Below are 20,446 nucleotides of genomic sequence, written 5' to 3'. Positions count from 1 at the left end.
CCTCTGCACAGGATTGCATCAGACTCTGGCATGGAGGGAGGGAGGGAAGGGGGAGGGAGGAAGGCAAGGGGGAGGGAGTGAAGCGCACGGGGGTGGGTAAAAGAGAGAGGCAGCGGGAGGAAAACGGAGTGAGACGAAGAGAGCAGGCATTGCTAGGAGACCACTAAACAGGGTGTCTTATAAAGGCAGATCTGAAGCAAGTCTCTAGTCAATCAGTAAATTCAACTCAGCAAAAACCAACGCAGCCTAACTCTAGAGAAAAGCTTTGGCTATTCTCTACCAACTCCCATTAGCTCTGTGTCTGATGCTGTTTACTGTTGTCTGTTTTCTCTTCTCTTCAAGGAACCACATTTTAGCTTCTCAATTTCCCTGCTAGATATAGGCTTTGCACATGCTCAAGTGGATGTGTCATGCTGTCATGCTTTTGTATGCATTGTCTGCTCATTGAGAACGCCTGTGTGTAGCTCAACTTTGAGAGAGAGACAGACCGAGAGAGAGAGAGAGAGAGATCAGCTAACTGTAGCTGACACTGTTTGCCTCTACTGTACCATGACATCATAGTCTTATGACTGGGGCAGGGCAGGGGGAGGAGCTTGGATAGCACACATAATGGAGAACCAGCCCCAAGGAAAGGGAGACGGGAGGGAGACAGAGGGTAGGGCAGAGAAATGAAGTGAAATCAAGTGAAAGTGTGTATATCATATCTGACCTGCGCCTGCATCTCTGGTATGAGACCTTGACACCCCCAGACTTAGGGCAGCCTGGGTAAAAATGCCTTGGCCTTGCACCAAAACACACACTCTGCACCTAATTCAGACATTTTGTATCAATTCCCTTTAGAAATGTGTAAGTTAAGATTGGGCAATTGGGATAGGAAATTGCCTTGCTGTTTTTTGCTGCTATAAATTACCTTCATATTGGTAATTTACAATGTTACCAAATTACATTCAGTGTTTCTACGCTTGACAAGCATATATAGCTGCCATGACAGAACAACACCCCGCTGCGACTGTAGAAACTCTATTATTTATGAGTTTATTTTCATTGAGACCAAAGCCATGTTGAACACAGGTACTAACATCTGCTGACCAAGAACAACATTCCGACCAATGAGGAGCATATTGTTTTGGGAGCAGGCTTCAAATTGTGCGAGTAACGTTAATCATTACAGCTTAGGCTATTGTTAAAGACATATATCATCATAGCCCATCTAAAACATTGGTGTTTAGCTGCTCTAGCAAGTAGGCTAAGTCAATTAGCAACCTCAAGTTATATACTTCATGCCATTGAAAACCATGACTTTGCACTGCCTTCCTCCATGCATTTACTGCTATACTACATTAACGTACAAGTAAGATATCAATTTCACTTTTCAAACGCAATGCAACTAATTTAATTGAGTGCATTTCCTCTTACATATTACAAAGAAATAGCAGATAACATGTGCACATTATTTATTTAGGTTAGTCAGCCACTACTACCGTGACTAACGCATTTCCTGCAATGCTGTCACTGAAATGGGGAAGCAGACGCAGAAACAAAAATAACCCTCAAGTTGATTTTAAATTTGATTCTTGTTCATTAGTTTTTCTTGAGTGCAAGGACTTATACTATGATTTAAAATGCCATTCATTGCGCATTTAAAAACTATGGCGTAGGCGGAATGTTTTCAATTGAAACAGACACTGTGTGTGTATGTCTCCAGCCACCCTATCACTTTGTGTGCGTACGCCCCTTAACATGCATTGCTTGGTGGAGTTAGCCTATTTTTCAGCACTGTCTGAGGGAGAGCTCCGCGCTTCACGTTAGGGTGGTGCAGTGGGGAAAAAAGGGACCGATATCTTTCTGTATTCCTGGCATGGACTTTCTCTGACTCATATTTTCACCAATGCAAGTGTAGTCTGGTCCTAACCAAACTATTTGACTCTTTGACTCAAAGACTCTGGGGGCTTTCTTTGATGTTGCCTGTAGCAATAGCGTCACTATGCAGGATGCAAGTGTTGTTGTGATTGGAGCCTTTTCTCACTGATTCATCTTGTCATTCTGTGATTGAACCTGCCAGTATCTGCAATGTATACAGTGGTTACCTGAACACCTGCTCAGATGATGTAGAGAAAGAAAATGTTAATGTGCGAATGTTACAGCTGATTCAAGTTCTAAACTTTATGTTCACTGTGCGGGCAGAACAACATGTAAAAAATCCTTCTCAATGTAGAAGACAAGGAAGCGATTGCTACGCAGCTTTGTTGACTCTGCATGAACTATCATGATAAACCACCAAAGTTATTTGACCCATCAATAGTTACGTGTTGTACATCAGGTTAATTCCAGCTGCTTAGCAACTTAATGAAGCTGCATACTATCATTTGAGTAACATATCTGGCAACTAATAAGAGAAGTTGAGTGCGTCCCGATTATATCACATTGCTCAGTTCTGTCTCAGGTTTGTTACCGTCACCTTGAACTTGTGTTGCAAAAGGATGCATTTTCTAGAGAGAATACCTTGCCACAGGATGCCCCAGCTTAACAATGGTTTCATTGGTTCATCTTTGTGACAGACACAGAGACCAATTAACCATCATCCATCTATCCATTTTCAGGGTCCAAGTCAGTGTCATGGTAATTTCACGTAGCCACACCTCTGGCTTGAAATCTGACTGGTTCACTTATGTCGACAGCCCACAGCGTCACCACCCTGTTCTTAGCAACTATTGTGTTCTAAATTTCTCCAGGAACAGCCTATGTAGTGAATCCCAGTGCATGCCTCGATTGTATACCACTCTTCCCACAATTTCTGTATTCAAAACAAAATCCTGGATTGGGGCTTTAAAGTTGGCCCATATTTTGCTCATGTTCAGCCAATTATTGATTGCTTTATTGGCTTAATTTAATAACTGAACAGAAGCAATGTGTAACCCAGTCAAGACTGGAGACTATTATGCACAATGCCAGATTTTGTATCTGTCATCTTTTCTATTCTTACTTTTGTAAAGCAGGTAGTGAGGTTAAGCAAGTCGCTATCTATCAGATCTCAACACAAGAAGTTGAGCTAAAAGATGAGTATTATATACATTTTCTGGAGCCGCCTGCTTACAGATAGACTTGGGCTCCTGATTGGTTCCAGCAGCCATAGACCACAGAGCCGAGCCGGCGTCAGCACAGCCTCCTCTCTCCCTGGGCCTGGCTCTTTGTGCTGCGGCTGGCGAGCCAGGAATCCAGGAGGAAATTCCATGGAAAAGTTCCGCTCTGCAAAGCCCCTAATGGCTGCAAGACTGTGGCTCAGGGCAGAGAAAGATGCAGACTACAGGAGGAGGCTGGAGGATCTACAGCTACCTCTTGCTCGTCTTTCTCTCTCTCTGTCGGTCTGTTTCTCTTTTTAACCTCTGTCTTTCTGTTCAGCCGAAGAAAAAACACTTGGCTAAAAGACACATTTGCGTTTGTGTTGTTTCTTGATCAAAGCTCTGATTCCTCTAAATCATTTTGCTAATAGTGTTTTCCTCTGCCTGTTCTGTTTTGTTTCTTTCGCAGGATAAAGATAAAGTGTTGTCAAACAAGACTCCCAAATTGGAGCGCAGTGATGGGGTCAAAGAGATGAAAGAGAAGGCCCCTAAAAGGAAGCTGCCCTTCACTGTTGGAGCCAATGGAGACCAGAAAGATTCTGACTCGGGTAAGAGATTATTTGGATGCATTTCGGTGTATAACTGCAAAAAACAGTGTTGAATCCAAGACGAGTTTTTGTAGTTGTCTGTTTTGACTTTTCCACAAGTAGGAATCAGAGAGGAATGGGAATTATTACATCATATCCTCTCAGGCTGGCAGGAAGTAGTTAGGTGTGCTCTGTGGTGGGGGGTTGGGCAGTGTGAAGTGAGTAGGCTCCCAGCATTAACTTCAAGGTAGCTGTGTGTGCGTGTTTGGCAGAAGCAAGAAGTTCATTCCTACAATCATAGTCCAAAGGAGAAGAAGACCACACAAAATCATGAGCCAATTAAGTGGGGATTTGTGTAACATGCAGGCCTGACCAGGTCTGGCTGCGGTAAGGCTCCGGCTTTGTGTTTTCTTTAATTAGAGAGAGAGGGACTGCTGCTCGTGCTTGTTTGGCTTTGGGCTTTGAGGGTTCTGGATTTAGTTTGTTGATGATGGTCCAAAACAACGGCTTTAGTAATACAGCCTTCATCACTGCTAGCTGAGTTGCTAGATTGGTTTATGTTCAATGATTATACTTGAAAAGGCTTGCCCCTACAAATAGGAGTCGAAAACAGCAAGGGTGCATGTTGTAACGGATGACTATTATGGTTTGGGGTCAAGTTTAGTAAGATTGGATCTCCAACTTGTAGGCACGTGGGTTTGTGTGTAATTACTGTGTAGCTCAAGGGAGTTATGAATAAGTGGAATGTTTGAATGAGAAGCTCAAACAAGTTTCCTCATTATTGCTTTGATGGGGCACCCTTGTTGTGGCTCTGTACTGTGTGTGTGTGAGTCACTGCTTTTTGCATGCTTGTGTTTGTGATGTGAGATTATTGCGAGTGTGCTGTGTGTCTTTGGGACCAATGGTCATGCTTGTTGTCTTTGATTTTTATTAGCCTGCTTCACATTGTTTACCTGTTGGCTTTCCTGGGCTGCTTCCCCGAGCTCCCTGAGAGGGGGTCACCCCGGCCCCCACTCAGTAAGGGCAGGCGTGAACTCTCCCGTCTCAGGAACAATAGTTGGGCAGTCTGTCTATTTGTATGCTAATAACATTAGCCTCTCTGTTGTTGGGTTGGGCTATCTGGTCTTCAAGCCTCTAGCTCTTGCCTTCACTACTCTGAAACATATTCTGCCAGGTTTAGTTCTAGACCAAAAAGAAATTACTCTCAATTGTGTTTTGTGTTTTCAAACTGGTGACGATGGGCTGAATCACTAAAGATGGAAGATTCCAGCCTTGATGTCATTACACTCTTCTCAAAGTGCAAACGATCAGATTGTTAGTATCTGTCTGCTGTCTTAATGCTCCTGGTTCATTAGGATACATCGCATCATACTGGCAAAATTATTCTGTCTTAGTGTTGGTTGGCACGTTAGTCTTAGTTTTTAAAATGGGTCTCTTCCTCTGCCTGTAAGCCTGAGCGCATTGTTTTGTTCATAGAATTTGCTTGTTCGTCAGGTTTTTTGTGTCCTCATGCCCCTCTCATCTGTAAAAAAAATTCTGCATATCTGTCTTGTTTAGTCTGACTTTGTGTTGCTTTGGCCTTGCTAGTTGCAACCCTGCTGGGTCATTGTCTATCCCCTGTGCAAAATTTTACACCTCTGACACATCACAAAACCCCACCCCACCCCACCCCCCCGAAACCCCATTCCTCTGTGACTAGGCCTGATGGAGACATAGCCAATGAACAATATACAGTGTCTCTAACCTAAATACCCTGGAGCTCCAACTATGTTGACTTGTAGAATACCATAGAGAAATACTTAGATTATCCACTACATTCTCTCTGCAATGTAAATGGAAAATAATGTAAAATGTACAAATCTGCAAAAAAAATGACAGTTAATTTAAGAATTCAAGCAGCCATGAGATCACTTCATTGACCTATAGACCCTTCTTAGAGATCAATGGCAGCAAAAACCTTTGCAGTAATGCCGATATTGTTTGTATGCAATGCTAGCCCACTCTGCCTCCAATTAGCATGCACATGCAAGTTGCCTCCTCACTGTTTACAAATACTATAAGGGCCTGTAAGCGAGGCTAGAGAAGGGCAGGAATATGAACTGTAGTTATGCCCGAGGACAGCACTTTGCAGACCACTCAAGTTGTAGTTAATCCAAGCTCTCCAAACTTCAGTGCTCCTCCCTCCCTTCACAGAATCACCAAGCCTCCCTTGACCTCCTCCTGAGGAGTGCTAGACAGCAGCATTCCTCCTTCCTTAGGTCATCCTCCTTCTGCTCTTTTCTCCCCTTCTCCTCCTCACCACCACTATCCACAATAGCAGCACTCAGACTTCGCGGATAGTTGGTATTCTTCCTCTAGGACCATCTTATCACATTGTTTAGTCAGATGCTATTCCTCTCTCTTCAGCTTCGCAGCTTACCTTAATGTGCTCGAACTGAGCCACTTAGTCCTTTTTTGCAGCTGTTTGGATTAATGTTTGTAGTTGCAACCTTGTCTTGACCGCAACTTGTTTGATTATTCGTGCAGCATAGTAGCAGTGGTCAGGTTTGTGAAGCTTGGGGTAAGCTGTGAGCTATAAGATTTAGCCATGTGGAGTGGGTGGCAGAAAGAGACAGTGATTTGCACAGATCTGCAGCCCACGCCATTTTATCCCTGGCAGGCTATAACACACACACTTTTCTCTTACTCCCTCTGTCTCCCAGACACATGTAGGCTCTGAATAAAACCAATAGATACAGGCAGTACAGTCACTGTTTAACTGATAAACACAGCATGTAGCATACTTGCTATGTAGTGTATGCAGAGCATACCATGTGCCACAATGTACATTTCTCTATCTTCCGTGCTCAACACAGAGCATTGACAAAACATCCTGTTGGCCACTTCCTGTCTCTTCTGCCTTCACTTCCTGTTTGTGCAATTTTTATGTGTCTCTATAGAACAACAGCACATTTCTCTCTCTCTAACTTCTAGAGTTGACATACCTGGTTGAGCTGGTTAGAGTGGTTCTTCTTGCTATGGAGTCTGTTGGCTAGCTAAACTAGACAGTCTCTTTGTTTAGGGTCTAGCAAACACAATTGCTTTGTCTGCCTGCCATATCAAAAGCCAGCTCTATTATAGCCTGACATTTGTGTTTGATGTGTTCCCCACCCCTGGCTCAGGTTGGCAGTCTATTCTTGGGGTGACTAGCCTAGCTAGCTTGCTTTCCTTTTTTGTTCTCCTCCTCTCTTATCTTGTCAGTCCAGTTGCAAGCAGTGAGGAGAGTAAGGTTTCAACCCTGTCTGTAAGCTAAATATTATCATTTTACTGGGACACGTAAAGGCCTCAGCTTTATTCCCTAAATAGATTTCCTACAGACATACCACAGGAGCAGGCACACTGTGTGTGTAATTATTTCTGTATTAATTTGTCTAATTCAATAAAGGAAAACTTTGAATGCACACGTGACATGTATATTTTGATTTGTATGATGGTGAAGTCACTCTAGGCATGCATACTTCACCATTCTGATTTGTGTCTTTCCTTGATTTCTCAGAGTGATTAACAAAGAGCAAACGTCATGAAAACCAAATCCAATTCCTTCCTTTCGATCCATGTGGAATGTGTTATGAGGTGCTGGCATGTGGCTGCTTTCCATTTTCCCACGACATCCCATCAAAGTAAAATTATTTTTTGTAACTGGCAGTAGATGTTGACTGAAAATTGTTTGGTCATTTTGGCCTTGCTGGTAGGGGCTGTGGGTTTTCAGTTTGAAACGGTGATCCGCATATCCTCCATTTGCCAGTTTAGTTATAAACCAGACAACAGCTTCATCTGCGTTTAGGTTTGGGCTACTGGTAGCCAGATCCATGTTGGAGATGACCAGGCTAGTAGCTGGCAGTGATGATCAATGCTGTAACAGAGACAGTTTGGCTGGGGCCTTGCATGTTGTTTAGTAACAATCCTCTGTATTGGTGAACCAGGGTCATTACTGCATTTCTGGTGCCCAGTCTTGTAAACATAGCCTGGAAAAGCTAGCCTAGCATTTTCTCTGTTCTGCTGCTCAAAAAAACATGTTTGGACTGCTTCTGTGGTTCCCGCTGTTAAAGTCTTAGCAGGAGGAATGTGTCTAAATGGCAAATGCCTTGGAGAACGTGAGAGTGTATCAGAGAGGGTGGGGGTACATTAGCTGTAAGTGTTCACAGATGTTAGTGAAAGTTCATCAGCTCTGTACTTTTGACTGTGGAAAAATCTTTCCCTGAAAAGCCTTTAGCTACCGGAAGTGCAAGCCGCCATGTTTCCTTCTCGCCTCATTAATTATGTTTTTGTGGCCTTGAGCGGTGCAGCCAGTCTCAGAGTGAGAAAAGTCCCACAGAAGTCAGGCTCAGACACATCCACTGCTTTGTTGATGTCTCTGTACAAGTGTCTGGATGCCCATTTGCTACTGTTTCTATTTCTGTCTCTTTGCTGATAGAAGGTTGTATTGTTGTGCATTTTCTCATTGATTTTGTGCTGTGAGATTTGGGAGTTGTTGCCCCTTGTGATGAAGTGTTACAGTCATGTGTATGAGTAGCTTTACCCTCTCCAAGGGGCATCAGATGGTATGTTGCTGCTTGCTTAAAATAATTGCTGGGCGTGTCGTTGTGGAGCAGCTGCTTTTGTCCACTAGCACCACGTCTCCAATCAGCCTGGCAGGCAGGCTGGCCGGCATGCGGTGACCTTGGCCAGGCCACGTTGAGTTGAAATGTACACCAACCATTTCGTAATAACTGTGGCTCTGCCAAGTCACACCCTCTTTCCTATCCTTTCTGACTGACTGGCTTGGAGCTGGACAGACAGACATAAACACACTGCCTATTGACCCCTCCCTTCCTCAGGGGCAGCTGGGTAATCATACACTTAAGTCACCTCTGCCACCACCAGGCACCTAAAATGCTGGGCCACAGCTTGGTGTGTGTGTGTGTGTGTGTGTGTGTGTGTGTGTGTGTGTGTGAGTGAACAAGTACATGTTTCACAGAGGTTTATTTAGATGACAGGCATAGAGACTATCTGACTTGTTGCCATGGAAATGCTGAAATAGAGGACAAAGTCGATTGTAGTGACACCTTCATTGTGGCCTCCCAAAAAATCTGACATAATGGCGCAAAATTGTTATGTTTGGGAGATTTTAGATTGTTGATGTCCAGTGGTACTCTGATGTAGGTCTCAGTTTAAATAACATTTAACATTTAACTACTTTTTCTCAGTGATGCCAATAGATATAGATAATAGATTTATCTATGAATGAATTGACAAAATTAGCTGGAAACATGACATTTGATTAGACTGATCTTTGAAGTCTTAAAAATGTAACACTATTACTCTCCTCTTCCACAATGTTCTGGAAAGCACTTGGCCAGAGTAGTAAATACTCAGAAAAGTACTCATATTGGCACCCTGTATCAAATACTCCTAATTAAGTACTTGTCTGCAAAAATATCATGCAACTATTGTTTGTTTTTGGGGAGAGGGGTAATTTCTGTCCAACTCAATAAGATTAACGTTGTTCCTTCTCCTCTCACTCTCCTTACAGAGAAGCAAGGTCCGGAGCGGAAGCGCATTAAAAAGGAGCCCACCAACACCCGGAAGGCGGGCTTGCCGTTTGGGATGGGGATGCCAGGGATCCGGGCCGGGTACCCCCTCTCTGAGCGGCAGCAGGTGGCCTTGCTCATGCAAATGACAGCTGAGGAGTCCGTCAACAGTCCAGGTGCGTGCTTATCATGGAGGCCACGTCTCGCTGGGACGGTTGGCTGACAAGGAAGGAGGGCAGGGAGGGAGCTTTATATACGTGTGTGTGTGCGGGAGAGAGGCAGAAGTGGGGGATGAGGGGTGGGGTAGGTGTTTTTTGTTGGTTTCTGGTGTTTGGCTGGGGTGGAGGGTGAGGTTGTAGGCCGCTGTGCCTTTGCCACACCTCTGCCACACCATTGTGCCATGCTTCATTAAAGAACAGACCAGGCCACTTCATTTGATTTAGATTGTACAAGATAGCCCACATCGAATGCCATTACAGCTGCACTGTAAACCCCTGCTGTCTTCATCCAAGTCTACTGAAAGTAGTTGTTTTATCTCAACAACCATAACAGTCACATTCCTGTTTATCTACAATTGCGGAATTTTGTTTCTGGAATGCAGCAAAAGAACATCAGGGAAATGAAAGCAGCTCCCCTGTTGGTATTGTGTTAGTCTGAAAAGGACTAATAGTACATTCTCAGCATCTGAGCAAACCACAGTAGACCACCAAAGTCCTTTCAAGCATTTTGTTTTGTTTATTCCTTATCTGATCTCCTTTCTGCTGTTAGATGATTATTCATTAGATGCACTATCTCCTTACCATCTTCTCAAGTGTTACATTTAATGTTGGTTGTAGACAGAAGTAGTTGACCCTAAACATATTATAAACCTACAATAGCATCATAGGTGCTACACTGTGCCTTTTCTCTTATTGTTGGTGTTTGAGATAGCATTTGGTTGGTGGGGACCAATACATGGCCACTTTTATTTATATGTTAATTCCTTCAGTGCATGCCTGAAGGCATGAACATAGATTAAGTGAGTGAGTTTCAAATAGCATTTGGGACAATAGCTGTGCAAACTCAATAATGTAAATGTGATTAAGGCTTGGGTTTAATCTTGTAAATGTGATGAAATGAGCTCAAGTGAAGTGGGTCCAGCCACTCTGCTAATGATTTTTAGAGCAAGATTGCCCCCTTCTGGCTGTATGGGTTTCCAACAATTTGGTTCTGATTGTAGTAACTGACAGTAATTAAACATTGCCACTAGGATGTCTTAGCAAATCATGTTTTATTTTTAGCCAGTAAAAAATAGAACATGTATATCCATGCTAGTATTTAACTTAAGTGTCTATCTCCTCTTTATAGACACAACACCAAAGCACCAGTCGCAGTCCAATCTGGGTCAGAAGGGAACGCCAAACTCTGCATCTAAAACCAAAGACAAAGTGAACAAGCGGAACGAGAGGGGCGAGACGCGGCTGCACAGAGCAGCAATCCGTGGAGAGGCACGCCGTATCAAGGAGCTCATCAGCGAAGGAGCTGATGTGAATGTAAAAGACTTTGCAGGTGAGAGGCCGTGCTTACAGAATGTCCAGAATGCAGAGGATAAGTTTCGTTGTACTTGTACAATGACAATAAAGGAATCTTCCTCTTCTTCTTCTTCTTCCTGTAGTTCATACATCTAGTGCTATGCATCCACTCATACACAGCATAAACCTCTCAAACATAATTTCTTCTTATGCTTAGGCTGGACTGCATTGCATGAGGCGTGCAACAGGGGATACTATGATGTGGCCAAGCAGCTGCTGGCAGCCGGGGCAGAGGTCAACACCAAGGGTCTAGATGATGACACCCCTCTACACGACGCATCCAACAATGGACATTTCAAGGTGAGAGGGCATATTCAAGAAATACAGCGCACATGGGTTTCCCACAGACATGTAACAACTATTGTAGATGTTTTCATGGGCTCAAAAATATTAGTTGGCTGGAAACAAGACTTGTTTTTCCTACCTGAACTCAAAAAGGCAAAACAGTAGAACCAGTAACCATCAGACTCTGACCTGATGGAAACTGTGGTTTAGTCTTTCCGATTGTAGTCTTCTAACCAAGTTAAGATCATTGCTGTGACTATTTGCAGGGCATACCCACGGCTCATGCATGTGATCAAATAGAAGTTGCAATGCTAATCACGGTAGCTCTTCCATTGCAGTTTATACATGGCATCTTCATTGATTATTTTATTTTGTCTCTTTCAGGTGGTTAAGCTACTTTTACGGTATGGAGGAGACCCACGTCAAAGCAACAGACGAGGTGAAACGCCATTGAAAGTTGCCAACTCTCCTACTATGCTGAATCTGTTGCTGGGGAAAGGCACGTACACCTCAAGTGAAGAAAGTTCATCAGGTACGCAATCTTTATCTTTCAGTGTCATCCCTTAATATGTGAATTCAGATAGGTTGTATAAGCCTATTGTACAGTGTAAAAGGGAAGTAAATGTCAATTTGTTTATTGATTGTACTTTTCCTCTCCTCAGAATCTTCAGAGGAGGAAGATGCCCCATCATTTGCCCCGTCCAGCTCCGTTGATGGCAATAACACAGACTCAGAGTTTGAGAAGGGCCTGAAGTTGAAGGGGAAGGTGGACCCTCCCAAATCCGCTGTCACACCCGTCAAGGATGAATACGAGTTTGATGAGGATGATGAGGAAGAACGCGTCCCCCCTGTGGATGATAAGCATCTCTTGAAGAAAGACTTCCGTAAGGACCCAATTACCAAGGCCAACAGCTTCATCTCTATACCCAAGATGGAGGTCAAAACCTATTCCAAAAGCAACTCGCTCACACCAAAGAAAACTGTTAGGCGGATCATCTCTGACAGCAACAGTTCAGACGAGGATGATAGGACGTTGTGTTTCACGCCAACGCCTACGCCAAGGCAACCGGCCCAGCCAACTAATACCAAGACCAGGGACTCCGGCACCCTGAGCTCCAAACAACAGAAAGACAAGAATAAAGTGAAAAAGAAGCGGAAGAAGGAGAGTAAAAATAATGTCAGTAAAGAAGTCCGGTTTGGTAAAGTCAACGACAAGTTTTGTACGTCTGACTCTGATTGTGGAGATATGGAGAGTGAGGATGATAAGGGCTCAAATAGCATAAAGGACTCTTCTGCAACGAGCCTGAAAGAATCCTCTGGCTTCAATGCATCCTCCTCCTCCTCCCATGGGAACTTGAACTCTCAGAAACAAGCACCATCATTAGCGGAACAGCACCCAAAACAGTGGAGGACAGATGGCTGGAAGACTGTCTCATCTCCTGCATGGTCAGACGTCAGTTCTCTCTCCGATTCAGTCAGAACGAGGCTGTCCAGTGAGTCTGACTACTCCTCTGCTGACTCCAGTGTAGAGTCAGTAAAACAAGTGAAAAAGAAAGCGCAAGAGAACAAAAAGAAAAACAACAATGTCCACAGCAACACACTAGACAAGAAGAATTCTGACCTCTACAAAAACTCCAATGCAGACAGTACAGTCTCCAAAACAGACGTAGATGGCAAGGTGTTGAAAAAGCATAAAGTGAAGCACAAGCACAAAAATAAGGAGAAGGAAAAAGCCCCTAGTCTAGTGCTCAATCAAGACATGAATGAGAAATTTGTCAAAAGCTATTCTTTTGATTTTGATGATTCGAGGCAAAAGTCACTAATTGTTGAGACAGAGTCCCCAGCTGAGAGCAAGGTCAAGTTATCCAAACATGAAAAAGACCATTCAAAAAAGGAGGATAGGCTTTCGAAAAGCAAGTCTGAGGACAAGGACTGGTCATCTGGAAAAGAACTGCAGAGAGCAGTGAAAGAGGAGAAAAATAAGAAAACAAAAGAATCCACCAAGGAGAAGACTAATAAGGAGGAGAGGGAGAAGTCTGTAAAAGCTGAAAAGGATAGAAACATCAAGGAGAAAGAGAAGCCCAAGGAGGAGAAACAGAAGGCTCACAAAGAAGAGAAAAAGAAAAAGTCCAAGGAGAAGTCCTCCTCAAAGGCAGACAGGAAGAGTGAGCAGAAAGAGGAGAAACATCTGAAGGTGGATAAGGAGAAAAACACCAAGGAGGAGAAAGAGAAATCTAAAAAGGAGAAAACACAGAAGGAAGAGACTGAGTATGAAGCGTATGACGTCAACAACCGTTTCCTGAACATGGAAGACACCAAGCTTAGTGCCTCAGACGACCACCATGACAGATGGGGCTCAGACATGTCCTCTGACTCCTCCCTCTATGGAGATGACAGCTGGGATGCTCCTGTCAAGGAGTATAAGGAATACAAAGCCAACAACGCTGTTAAACTGATTGTTGAGACTGTCAAAGAAGAGACCAGGAGGAAAGAAAACAAAGTCAAAGACAAGAAATCAGATCATACTGACAAAAGAACAGAGAAAGAAGCCACCTCTAAGAAGAAAGAGAAAGACTCTTCAGAAAAGACAAATGAAAAGAAAAAGGACTGGACAGAAAAACAGAAATTGAACTCTAGCCACTCAGTTGAAAAGGAAAAGAAGCGAAAGGAGTCTACAGACATAGTCAAAGAGAAGAAAGAGAAGGAGTCTGTGGACAACAGTCGAGACCGCAAAGATGCATATGAATTCGTGAAAGAGAGAAAGGACGTAAAAATCAAGCAGGAATCTATAAGAGACGAATATGGCAGTGATGCTTTCTTCAAAGACATTGATGCTGTTGGCAAATCTTCTGATATCAGAGAGAGAAACCACTCTGGAAAAGAGAAAGAAAAGAAAGGTGATGGAATGGAAAAGAGAGAGAAGACAAAAGCTGACAAGCACAAGGAGAAACCTAAAGATCGAGGAGCTGATCAGGATAAGGAGAAGAGTGAGAAAAGCTCCACAGAAAAACCTGTCAAGGAGAAAGATTCAGACCGGGGAGCCAAAGACAAGAAGGAGGGAGCCAAAGACAAACACAAAGACTCACATGGCAAAGACAAAGATCGAAAGATGTCTTCAGAGCAGACCAAGGATAAGAAAGAGAAGGCCTCTCAGGACAAGCATGCTGAAAGGGAGAAGGATTTCCTGGAGGTGAAGAAAGAGGAAAGGAAAACTGAGAAGATCCGTGAGAAAACTTGGTTAAAGATAGCTGACATTTTCACTGATGAAAGCGATGATGAGGAGGGCAGCTACAATGGTGGTGTGGCTAAGTTGAGTGATTCGCTCGGTTTGTCTGACTCCCACAGAAAAGACTCCACACCTGATCAAGATGAGATGGACCACTTCCCACCAGAAAAAACAAGAAAATATTCTGCAGAGGCCAAACATGCCACAGAAAAACCAAAAGAGAAAGAACACAAAGAGAAGAAAAAAGAAAAGGCCACATTTGACACAGGTAAAGAAAGGAAAGGCTCCCTGGAGAAACACAACAAAGATAAAAAAGATTCTGTGGATGCAAAACATAAGGAAAGGAAAGACAGAATGTCAGTGGACTCAAACCAAGATAAGAAAAATAAGCAGAAGTTGTTGGACAAGAGGGATACCAGTGAGGAAAAGACAAAGAGCAAATATAAAGACAAGCAGGACCATTCTAAGGAAAGGAAGCCTTCAAAAGGTAGTGGCGAGAATGAAAAGTCCCTCCTGGAAAAATTGGAGGAGGAAGCGTTGAACGACTGTAGAGATGACTCCAATGACAAGAACAGTGAAATCTCTTCAGACAGTTTCACTGACCGGGGTCATGAACCAGTCCTCAGCAGTTACTATGACTCCTCCATCAGCCTTCCAGACATGTCTGAGGAAAGGAGAGACTCCCTGTCCATATCCACACCCCAGGATAAGTTCAGGGAGAAGGAGAGGCATCGACACTCCTCCTCCTCTTCCTCCAAGAAAAGCCATGACAAGGAGAAGGAAAAGGTCAAGAAGGAGAAAGGGGACAAACGCGACAAGACAGAGGAGATCAGAGAATCCTACGGTCGCAGGGAGAGCCTACCCTTTGAGAAAGAGCCTATGCCTCTAGAGGCAGACCCTTACACTTTCCCATATGGGTCTAAGGCAGATGGGGAAGATGACTTTGATAAGACCTTGGAATTTGAAAAAGAGATGTCCAAAAAGGACAAAGACAAAACAACTAGTGTCATCAGTGACAAGATGAAGGACAAAAAGAAGAAAGAGAAACACAAGGAAAAAATCAAAGATGAGAAGCATAAATATGTTGATGGCTTTGGGTCATTCAAACACTCCAAGGAGGATGTGAAGTCAGGGTCGAAAGAGAGTCCACAAGTCACTGTTCTGAAAGACAGGTCAAAAGAAGAAAGTCCTAAATTTGACATGAAAAAAGACAGAAATCGGGATACATTAGACAAAGACAACAGGGTGGACCACACTAAATCTAAGGCTAAGGAGGAAAATGAAAAGCTTGCTCAGTCTAAAGACACAGTGCGGAAAGATAACCGTCCACGTGAAAAACTGCTGGTGGATGGTGATCTCCGACTTACAAGTTTTGGTCAGATGTTGAGTCTGAAAGACCAGGAGATTGAGGAGCGCCACAAGAGACATAAAGAAAGGATGAAGCAGATGGAAAAGCTGAGACACAGATCAGGCGACCCTAAACTCAAAGACAAAACAAAGTCCACAGAGGAAGTAAGGAAAAACCGCAATGAGCTGTCGTCAAAGAAATCCAACAGCCTGGAGTCTGCTCTTAAAGAAAAGAAGCTGAAGGATGTGGGTCTCCCAGCCCAAATGATGTCCCCTGACAGGAAGTCCCAGCCCATTGACAGCCAGAACTCCAAGGACTGGCTGGCTGGCCACCAGATGAAAGAGAACCTCCCTGCATCCCCCAGACCAGATCAGAACAGGCCAACAGGTGTCCCCACCCCAACATCTGTCATCTCCTGTCCCAGCTATGAGGAGGTGATGCAGACCCCGCGGACCCCATCCTGTAGTGCTGAGGATTACCCTGACATTATGTTTGATGGGCTGGACTGCCAGAACTCATCTGCTATGACTATGTCGATGAACGCCTGCTCCCCATCCTTCTTCGAAAGGTAGTCAAACATGCAGATTTATATTGGGGTTATTGCTCTGATCATGGTTAAATGAAAAGTCAGTGTAATTTTCTATGATAAACTGTTGCATTTTTGTCATAAATGTAGCTTAACCTGTGTTTTCCGATGTCTTTTCTTTCTGTTTGTCCTCTAGCAGGTACTCTAACTCATCCCACAGTTTCCAGGAGGGCACCTGTCTTACCCCTGCAAAGAACCTCCAGCTGCCCCTCGTCAGCCGCTCGGCATCATCTGAGGTCCGCAGGCCGCTGGAGGATGAGTTCAAGGCAGAGGCCGACAAGTTCCTTCGACAGCAGAGTGGTCCAGGAGGTTCTGAATTTGAACTGTCGTCTTCCTCCCAGCCTCCAGAGGACAAGCCAGCGTCTGTGGATAGGCTGGAGTGCCTGTCACCTCCCTACTTCTCCCCCATGGGAATGCTCTCCCCTCGGCTGGAGTCAGCTCATCCAATCCCGGATGGAGCAGCGTCAACACTTGCTGGCCCAGAGGGTGATGAGCACCTCCCCGAAGGCGCATACAACAATTTCCTGCTCAAGCCTTCCACGCCAGTCCACAGGCCTGACCCCCAGGAGCCCTGCTTGGACATTGCTGCACCACCGACCCCGGCTCCTGCTGCTCTACCACCCCTGGACATCGATGATATCTCGGAGCCTCACCACAGCGAGCCCAACCTGGTCCCCTCAGAGCCTGTCAGTGGTACTGAGTATCTTCCCTCTGTTGCCGAGGAACAGGATGAGGAGGAGGAGGAGGAAGAAGAAGAGGAAGAGGAGGAAGAGGAGGAGGAGGAGGAGGAGGAGGAGGAGGAAGAAGAAGAAGAAGAAGAGGATGATGGTGATTTGGACGAGAGAGCAGATGGAGACCACTGCACAGCTGAGGAGCCGGAGCCAACGAGGGAGGCATGTTCCTTCTCCCCTCAGGTTGAGGACCCTCTGAGAAAGAGCTGGCCTGTAGAGTCTCCAGATCGGCGGGCTCCAGAGGTCCACCAGCTCACCCCCACACACCCTCCACCTAACGTGGGGGAGAACTCCTGCGACCCCAACATAGACTGGAACTCTGAGATGCTCCTCAAATCTCCCCACAGGACATACGGGGAGATAGAGGCTGCTGTCTCCAAGATCACCAGCCCCTTCTCCCATTCAGACAGCGACATGCAGCACATGTCTGGTCACCCCTCCGTCACTCCTCCTTATGCCTCCTACTCCAGGTCATACGTACCTGACACTGACTTTGACGAGCAGAAGGAAGCTGTGGCGGAAATCCCCTCTCCGGAGAGGCCTGACACAGTTATGGATGGTGAACCCAACTATATGAACACCTCGTTGTCCTCCGCTAGGCTAGAGTCCTTCTTCACAGAACGCAAGCCCAGCATGGAGGATAGCCACCAGATGGACACAGAGCCACCATGTGTGGGACCAGACAACAGACAGACCTCCCACAGCTTCACTGCTACCACTGAGAGCCACATGGCTCCAGCTGTGGCCCATGAGCCTGTGGTGCCCTGGGCAGACCCATTCCCTGCAGCTGTGGATGAGCTGGATGACCTCGGACCTTTCTCCTTGCCTGACCTGCCCCTCCCAGACAAGTCAGAGGAAGCTGAGGCTCGAGACCCAGAACTAGCAGACCACAGCAAGGCCGTGCCGACCCACATTCGACATACCATCACAGACAGAGATGACCCAGACCTAATGGAGGTGGACCTTCCTGGCCTGGCTAAGACTCCATGCCCTTCTGTAGGTTTAGTGCTAGGGGAATCTGCTGGACAAGACCTGGTTGTACCCCCCCCACCACATGCCAACTTCCAGCAAGAGTTGGAGCCTGAGCCTCAGAGCGTGCCAGTCAACAGCTCTCTGTCTCTTAAACACCAACAGGGCAGTTTATTGGAAGACAAAGGGCCATACGAAGGACCTGATGAGTCAGATGGCAATATGTTGTTTTCATCCGTGGAATCAGATGCCCGTCAGCAGCATCACATGCAGATCCCGTCCCTTACTGACTCTTTGCAGGTTCCCCTGGATTCAGTGTCTACTACCAAGTCAGACCTGAGACAGGAACAGATGTCTGAGCCTGTAGCGGGACCAGAATCGTGCAGCCCTCTCCCCCAGCTCCCAGTGGCAGTCACTATCTCTAGCACAGTGGACCTGTCAGACACTCAGGAGACCACATCCAAGCTGACGGTTACCCTGACCACTGTGTCCACCACGGTAGATGTCCCCAAGAAGGTGGAGGAGATCCCTCAAAGGATGACCCGCAATCGCGCCCAGATGCTGGCCAATCAGAGCAAGCACAATCCCTCTGCCGCTGTCATCACTGTCCCTCCTCCCCCAAGTGTGATAGCCCCGTCTGCCACCACCACCCCGGTGACGACGAGCCCAGTGGTGAGCATTACCCCTACTCCTACTCAAACCCCGACACCCACCTCAGCCTCCTCCTGTTTGGCCCTGGAGAAAGACAAGGAGCCGGTGCTTAGTCTCTCCTCTACTACGCCCAGTTCAACCCCAGCAGCAGCTGTACCCACTCCTGCTCCAACTCCCGCTCCTGCTCCAGTGGTTCTCAACAAGACGACGAAAGGTCGCCCTCTGCCTGTGGAGGAAGAGGAGTCTCAGACCCAGCACCCACGGAAGAGGAAATTTCCTCGTTCGGCTGGGCAGCAGGTCCAGGTCCAGCTGGTGAACACAGCCATGCAGCAGACCAGGGAGATGATCCAGCAGACTCTGGCTGTAATAGTCAATGCCATCAAGCTGGACGACATTGAGCCCTACCACAGTGACCGCTCCAACCCCTACTTTGAGTATCTGCAGATCAGGAAGAAGATCGAGGAGAAGAGGAAGATCCTGTGCTACATCACCCCCCAGGCCCCACAGTGCTATGCTGAGTACGTGACCTACACAGGCTCCTACCTGCTGGACGGCAAGCCCCTCAGCAAGCTGCACATCCCCGTGGTGAGTTTCACTGTTAGTTCCCCCTTCAATTAACGATGCATCCAAAGTTGGAAAGCACTTTGATGTAAAATAGAAGGTAATATTTCTAACTTTGACACTGGTCAAGCAACTTGTATGGCTTACAGTAGAGCATGACAAGAGTCCTTTCTAGACTTAAGTACAATACTGTTAAAGTGGTAACTATAACATTGAAAGCTCTCTTTAATCTAAGCCTTCTGCTCTGTTATATTGAACACTGAAGTGTCAGAGGGAATTCAAATAATTCAAACAATGTTTGCTTAACAGATTGCTCCACCTCCGTCGCTGTCAGAACCTCTGAAGGAACTCTTCAGACAACAGGAAGCTGTGAGGGGGAAGCTCAGGTTGCAGCACAGCATAGAAAGGGTAAGGAATACATTCTCCAGATCTCTCTTACTTTTTTTATGTATCTTATTTTCAAAATTTTTCCTGCATCCTTCATAACCACCTCCTTTCCCTGCCTGCATGCATACAGCCACACGCCTGCATGTGTACACTGCGATAATGAATGTTATGAGTACTCCTTTTGATGAAAGATCAAAGCCTCAGTTTAATAGAAATGCAAGTGCAATCTGCATACCCCCTACTGAGTGGTTATGCTAGAATCAGAAATCCATCTCTTCTACCTCTCTAATGAAGTGACTGATAATTTCTGTGGAACATGCAGAGCAGCTTTGTTGGTTGAGACCCATTCCTGTTAACCTCACCAACCAGCCCAGAGATTCAGAAGGCAACTTGAAAGTCAGTCTCTTATCTACTTTACTTTAAATCTAATATTCTGTTTCTTTCTCTCGCTGATCGCAGGAGAAGCTGATCGTGTCATGTGAGCAGGAAGTGTTGAGGGTCCACTGCAGAGCGGCCAGGACAATAGCCAATCAGGCTGTGCCATTCAGCGCCTGCACCATGCTGCTGGACTCTGAAGTATACAACATGCCATCAGAGAGCCAGGTAGGACACGGCTCAAATATTCACTTTGTTGGAGCTAGAAGTCAATTAAGCTTTAAATACAAGGCAGCACTCCAAAGCTGTCAGTACTTGATACTACTCTGTACAGTCTATATCATTATCTCTAACCTGGTCTGTTCTCAGGGCGATGAGAACAAGTCTGTGAGAGATCGCTTCAACGCTCGCCAGTTCATTTCCTGGATCCAGGATGTGGATGATAAATATGACCGCATGAAGGTAAATATCAGAACACTGTCCTCTTTGATTGTTAGGGCAACATGTTAATCTGTGGAACTGATTTATTTTAATGTGATTTTAATATGATTTCTTCTTGTA

At 45.4% G+C, this 20,446-nt stretch overlaps 1 protein-coding gene across 1 annotated transcript in view; it reads left to right on the top strand.

Annotated features, from left to right (window-relative positions):
- Positions 1-20,446, top strand: part of ankrd11 (ankyrin repeat domain 11) — a 108,119-nt gene that overhangs the window by 82,812 nt on the left and 4,861 nt on the right. Inside the window, exons 4-13 of the mRNA XM_071528789.1 lie at positions 3,529-3,667; positions 9,198-9,371; positions 10,543-10,743; positions 10,924-11,066; positions 11,436-11,583; positions 11,714-16,193; positions 16,348-19,147; positions 19,433-19,531; positions 19,970-20,113; positions 20,255-20,347. Of these exons, the coding sequence (XP_071384890.1) occupies positions 3,529-3,667; positions 9,198-9,371; positions 10,543-10,743; positions 10,924-11,066; positions 11,436-11,583; positions 11,714-16,193; positions 16,348-19,147; positions 19,433-19,531; positions 19,970-20,113; positions 20,255-20,347 (8,421 nt within the window). The remainder of the gene's footprint in view (positions 1-3,528; positions 3,668-9,197; positions 9,372-10,542; positions 10,744-10,923; positions 11,067-11,435; positions 11,584-11,713; positions 16,194-16,347; positions 19,148-19,432; positions 19,532-19,969; positions 20,114-20,254; positions 20,348-20,446) is intronic.

The sequence above is a fragment of the Centroberyx affinis genome, unplaced genomic scaffold (genome assembly GCF_046629955.1).
Source record: "Centroberyx affinis isolate AG114_WGS23_722 - 3 ecotype Tasmania unplaced genomic scaffold, CSIRO-AGI_Caff_v1 ptg001726l_1, whole genome shotgun sequence".
In the NCBI taxonomy this organism is placed as follows: Eukaryota; Metazoa; Chordata; class Actinopteri; order Beryciformes; family Berycidae; genus Centroberyx; species Centroberyx affinis.
This window is presented reverse-complemented; position numbering and strand designations above follow the sequence as displayed.